Source organism: Cupressus sempervirens, chromosome 6 (assembly GCF_028749045.1).
Source record: "Cupressus sempervirens isolate cs-2001-9-10 chromosome 6, ASM2874904v1, whole genome shotgun sequence".
Lineage (NCBI taxonomy): Eukaryota > Viridiplantae > Streptophyta > Pinopsida > Cupressales > Cupressaceae > Cupressus > Cupressus sempervirens.
Genome location: NC_143123.1, coordinates 509,346,435 through 509,351,723, shown reverse-complemented (window position 1 = coordinate 509,351,723; position 5,289 = coordinate 509,346,435). Strand labels below are relative to the sequence as shown.

General features: G+C 34.6%; 1 protein-coding gene across 1 annotated transcript; it reads left to right on the top strand.

The window, feature by feature from the left end:
• Positions 1–854: 854 nt before the first annotated feature.
• LOC149553257 (vignain-like) lies at positions 855–3,686 on the top strand. The gene is made up of 4 exons (XM_089788724.1): positions 855–1,363; positions 1,871–2,097; positions 2,887–3,027; positions 3,116–3,686. Exons 1-4 carry the CDS (start codon positions 901–903, stop codon positions 3,386–3,388), a joined length of 1,104 nt encoding a protein of 367 aa, XP_089644850.1. The 5' UTR covers positions 855–900; the 3' UTR covers positions 3,389–3,686.
• The last annotated feature ends 1,603 nt before the right edge of the window (positions 3,687–5,289 follow it).

Below are 5,289 nucleotides of genomic sequence, written 5' to 3'. Positions count from 1 at the left end.
CAAGATCCCTTTCTTCATCTAAAATTTTGAAAACTCCAATAGCAACTAACCCAACCACATATTACAACACGATTATAATGAAATCATATGTTCATGTAAACCCTAAAACCAAATCAAACCAAACATGAATATGCCATTTGGCCATTACTAGAACAAGGATTCCCCTCCCTATTGTCCATCTTGAATCTTGGAAAGGCCAATAGAATTAAAGGTGGGTTGTGGGCTCTCTTTCCTTGAAGGCACCGAACTCCCCAAGATGCCCTATATTTCACTTTCGATGAACACGTATCATTACATCTTATCGTAACCCAGCGAAGATCTATTGGCGTCACACAAGTGATCTCAGTTCTTTATTGTCCTTGGTGTTGGTGGGTCGTCTCAAATTCAAGCCAAAATCTTCGAGAATACAAAAAAGTAAATGTGAAATAGCATGAAAAACTAGCCTTCTGCCCATTGATATCGTGTAGTAAAGATCTTTCCTCATCTGGTAGAAAGTTGCGTGTTTGCATGATCTTGATAAAAACGTACGTAATTGCCTTGTTTGGTCTCTCTCAATAGAAAAAGCGTAGAACTCTTTATAAAAATGCTTTCTTCGTCAACACTTTAGTCTCAACAATAATTCAAAGTGGGAGAAATCTGTTGCAGGAAGTTTTATGATTATGGGTATTTGTTATACAAGAAATATGATTTTGGGTATTCTTTATACAAGTTTATTGATCATGGGTATTTGTTATACAAGTTTTATGATGATGGGTATCTGAGATACATTAATTGCTCTCAATCATTTTGGCTTGTACGCCACTAGAACTTCAAAAATCTTCTTATAAATACCATTTGAGCCTACAGAGTTTCTCGTCAATTCAACTTCAAGCCTTGTAGAAAAAGGAGAACCTAGCAATCATGGCGAAAATGGTTTTTTTCATGTTTTTGGTGGTTTTATTGGGGTTAACAATGAGGGCAAATGGCAATGTTTGGGACAAGGATAGTCCTGGCTTTACAGAAGATGATATCAAGTCAGAAGAAAGCCTTCGTCGTCTTTATGAGAAATGGGCAGTCTTTCATGGAAAGACCAGAGATATCATTGAGAGCAAGAACCCAAGGAAGTTTCATGTGTTTAAGGAGAACGTGAAGTATATTGATATGGTGAATAAGAAGAATCTGTCTTATCAGTTGAGGCTGAATAAGTTTGCAGATCTGAGCAATGATGAATTCAAGGTGATGCATTTGGCAACCAAGCTGAAGAGGCACAGCAAGATTAGAGAACTAACTTCATTTATGTATCGCACTGCAACTCACCTGCCACGCTCTGTTGATTGGAGAGTCAAGGGAGCTGTTGCACCTGTTAAAGATCAAGGGCAGTGTGGTAAGATCGTAATTTCATGGGAACAAGTTAGTTGTAGTTATTATGTTACTTTAGGGTTATTTGTATCTTGGTTTATATTGGGAAATATTTGTCTTTGTCTTGTGTTGTGCTTGCTTCTTTTGGAAGGCTGTTTGTCTTTCTTTTGGAAGGTTGTTTTTCCTTGTCTTTGAGTTGTGCCTTACATTTTTTTAGGAAGTTGGTGCCTTCCTTTCATATCTATCTCTCTTTTAAAAGGTTTTTTCTTTCTTTAAGTTGTTATTGTCTTCGCTTTAAATTTTTATATATATAAAAGATTTCTGATTTGTTTTAAAACAACTATTAAAATAGACTTTGCCATTACATTACATGATATCATTGAAATAGATTTCATAATAGATCATTGATAAGAGAAAGAAAGATGTGATTACAAATGACAGTTTATTGCAAGAATTTGCTGTTTATTTTTATTTCTTAGCCATTATCAATCATAATATCTTCTGAGGTAAGCAACTGAATGGTTTATTGCAGGGAGTTGTTGGGCATTTTCTACGGTGGCTGCAGTGGAAGGCATAAACCAAATCAAGACAGGAAAGTTGATTTCTTTGTCAGAACAACAATTGGTAGATTGTGACACTGAGACCAACAAAGGCTGCAATGGAGGGCTGATGCAAGACGCTTTTAAATTCATAGCACATAATGGGGGTCTTGGTAAAGAAGAGATATATCCATATGAGGCTGAACAAGGACACTGCAAGGTAAATAATTATATTGAGGGGATTGAGGATTATTATCTATTACCAAGAACTTTATTACTAGGAAGAGACTAACATGAGAAAAACAACTATCCAAATTAAATGCATATATCAAATTGCTCCTTGCGTTATACATGTAAGCTTTGCATAATAGAGAGGTATCACTTCATAATTTTTTATGATTAAGATAATGAGTCATTTATGTTTTATTTATATAAAAGTAGTGTAGGTAGTAAATTTTCATTTCACTTAGATAACATATTGGTTTAACAATTTGAAAGTTATGTAAGCTTTATATAATAGGAAGGTGTCAATTCACTTTTTCAATGATTAAGATTTGTTATCATCTTATGTTTTAAATCTATATGAAAGTAGTTTATGTAGCATATTGTTTGTTCATTTTTGTACAAAGATTTTGTATCTTCAACTTATAGGGCTTCTACTTTGAAATAGAGTAAGCCCTCTAAGCTATGAGAGGATTGGGAAGATTTTAGATTGTTCATGTGTTGATCTCCATTAAAAAATTACATGTTGACCACAACATGTTGTTACAGTTTAATTTGAGCCAGAAGATTGAGGGAAGACCCTTCTCTCTATATGTACAAAGCTCTACCAAAATTTATGTATATTTATTATTTTATTTTTTTAATTAAAAAAAGGTACATAGATGGTCCTATCAAATTGTGATCACCATAATTTTTAGCAAGGTTAAAAGTGATCACCCATTCTCTTGCATTTCACATGAAAACCATATTTTTTAATGTATCTTATTATTTTGTTTTGATGATGTAGGCTCACTCTCCTGCTGTAACTATTGATGGGTATGAAGATGTGCCTTCTAATGATGAGGAAGCTTTGAAGAAAGCAGTGGCTAACCAACCTGTGTCTGTTGCAATTGAAGCAAGTGGCTCTGATTTTCAATTCTACTCAAAGGTGAGTGAATACTCTTTGTTATAGACAATACAATAAATCTCTGCAAGCAATAGATTTCTTTTCTTATTCATTGTATTATGTTATACAGGGAGTGTTCAATGGAGAATGTGGCACAGAGTTGGACCATGGAGTGGCAGTGGTAGGCTATGGAAAAGATTATTGGATTGTTAGGAACTCATGGGGGCCTAACTGGGGAGAAGATGGATACATTAGAATGAAGAGAGGTGGTGGTGTTCCTAAAGAAGGGTTATGTGGCATTGCCATGGAAGCTTCTTATCCAACCAAGGGTGCTCCTAGCCATGTTGATTCTACATGGGAGCGATTCCAAAAATCTCAAGGAGTGCTTGAAAGTGATTGTTAATAGTCACATAAAATTCCCAATCTCCTGTCCAATTATTATTTTTAATTATGTATCTTCTAAGAAATATGTTTTTCATTTCAGTTGTTAATAATTTTTTGGCCAATTTATTGTGGCTAATGTATTCATTATAAATCAAACTATAACCTTAGTTATCAAGCAAGCAATGCATTGTGCCTATAATACCCATAAATATCCAATGTATTCATCATATAAATTTATGCAATTGTTCAAACTCTCTCAACATGAGAGAGGACTTGTACTTGTCTTCCATTTATTTAATAAAAAACTATTTTCTTTATCGCTTGGTCTTATATTATATAGTTAAATTGCTCCATTTTACTTCACCTAATAAGATCTATAGTTACGTGTATTAATCAATGGAAAAAATTATACCTTAAAACCTTTCATTAATGTCTATAAACAAACAATTTAGTTGAGAAAGTCATTATAGATTTTTATGTTAGATATCAATCATAAATATTATAATTGTTTCACAAGAGGGATAATATGATGGAGTGAAGAAATCCTTGGCAGTTCAAGTCTTATGTACTTATCAAAATTGTTGCTCAATTTTGCAACATACAATAGTAGTAATATATATGTATAAACTAATAAATGTCCAACATGATGCTTTAGATAAACTAAGTCAAATATTATTATTTGTCGATATTCTTGCTACTAATGTTACCACCATGAGTGTGTACCTCACTGTTTGGTTCCTTTTCATTGTATTTCTCGACCAAATCCACCAATTCTAGCAAGAAAAAGTGGTTTTCTTTCTTATTATTCTCCCATGTCTACTTATATATAACACACAATACCTCAAAATCTTTGGCTCAAGTTTAATATCATTGTAACATTGCAAATAATTTTAGATAACATGGTGATGATTCTATGTGTTGTGGTTTCACAGTGCATGCCTCGTTTCTCCTAGAAATGGGGATCCCCTAGTAAATTTTTAGTCTCCCAGACCCTTGGTTCGAGGCCTAGGTCATTTTGGAACTCTTCCTGAGTCTAGATCAAGTCCTAGTCTCTTACATGACAAGTATGGGGTGATATAACTAGGAAAAATTGGAAGATTTTAAGTGTTTTAGTGCATAAATGTGCACTTGTACACTAGTGCACATGTGCACCTATCCAAGGTGTGCAAGTGCACTAAATGTGCAAGTGTGCACTTATCTCCCTTTGGAGATGCGCACATGTGTAGGTGTGCACCTCCAAAGGGTATGCACTGGGTCCAAAACCTAAGGCATCAACACTTAAGGAAAGGTGTGCATGTGCACACCTCCCAAGGTGTGCACATGTGCACCTTTTATAAGAAACCTGAAGGCACATAAGGGTGCACACACAAAAACACAAAGGACAATTTTTTCCCTTTGCAACTAGAATGCACAACTACACATGTGTGCACCTCATCAAGGTGCCCACGTGCCAAGGTGCACATTTGCAATAAAAAGGTCATAAAACAACCGTCAAGCACACCTTGTGCACCTGTAAGGGTGCGCTAGGTGTGCTATTTTGTATTCCAAGCTTTTTGGGGAGAAATTGGTTGTTCTAATTATTTTTTAGTGTTTTGGGCCAAGTTTTTTGTTAGTTTGGGTTTGTTTTGGGTTTTCCAGCATAAGATAACTAATGTTTGCTTCTTTGTGTAAATAAAAGGCATTCTTAACTTGTCGCGGTCATAACTTTTGACCTAGAGCTCAAAATTCAAAACCGTTTACACCGTTGAAAAGAAGAACTAAAAATTTAATTTCAGCCTCTAAAATAGTGAGTCTTCAACTTCCCAATTTTAGAGACTGATGAAAGTTTCAACTTGAAATTTTGAGTAGAAGAGCTCCAAAAAAGCTAGTTAAAAATGCCTAGAAAATCTTGTTAAAAAAAGATGCGAAAAAGTTTCAAAC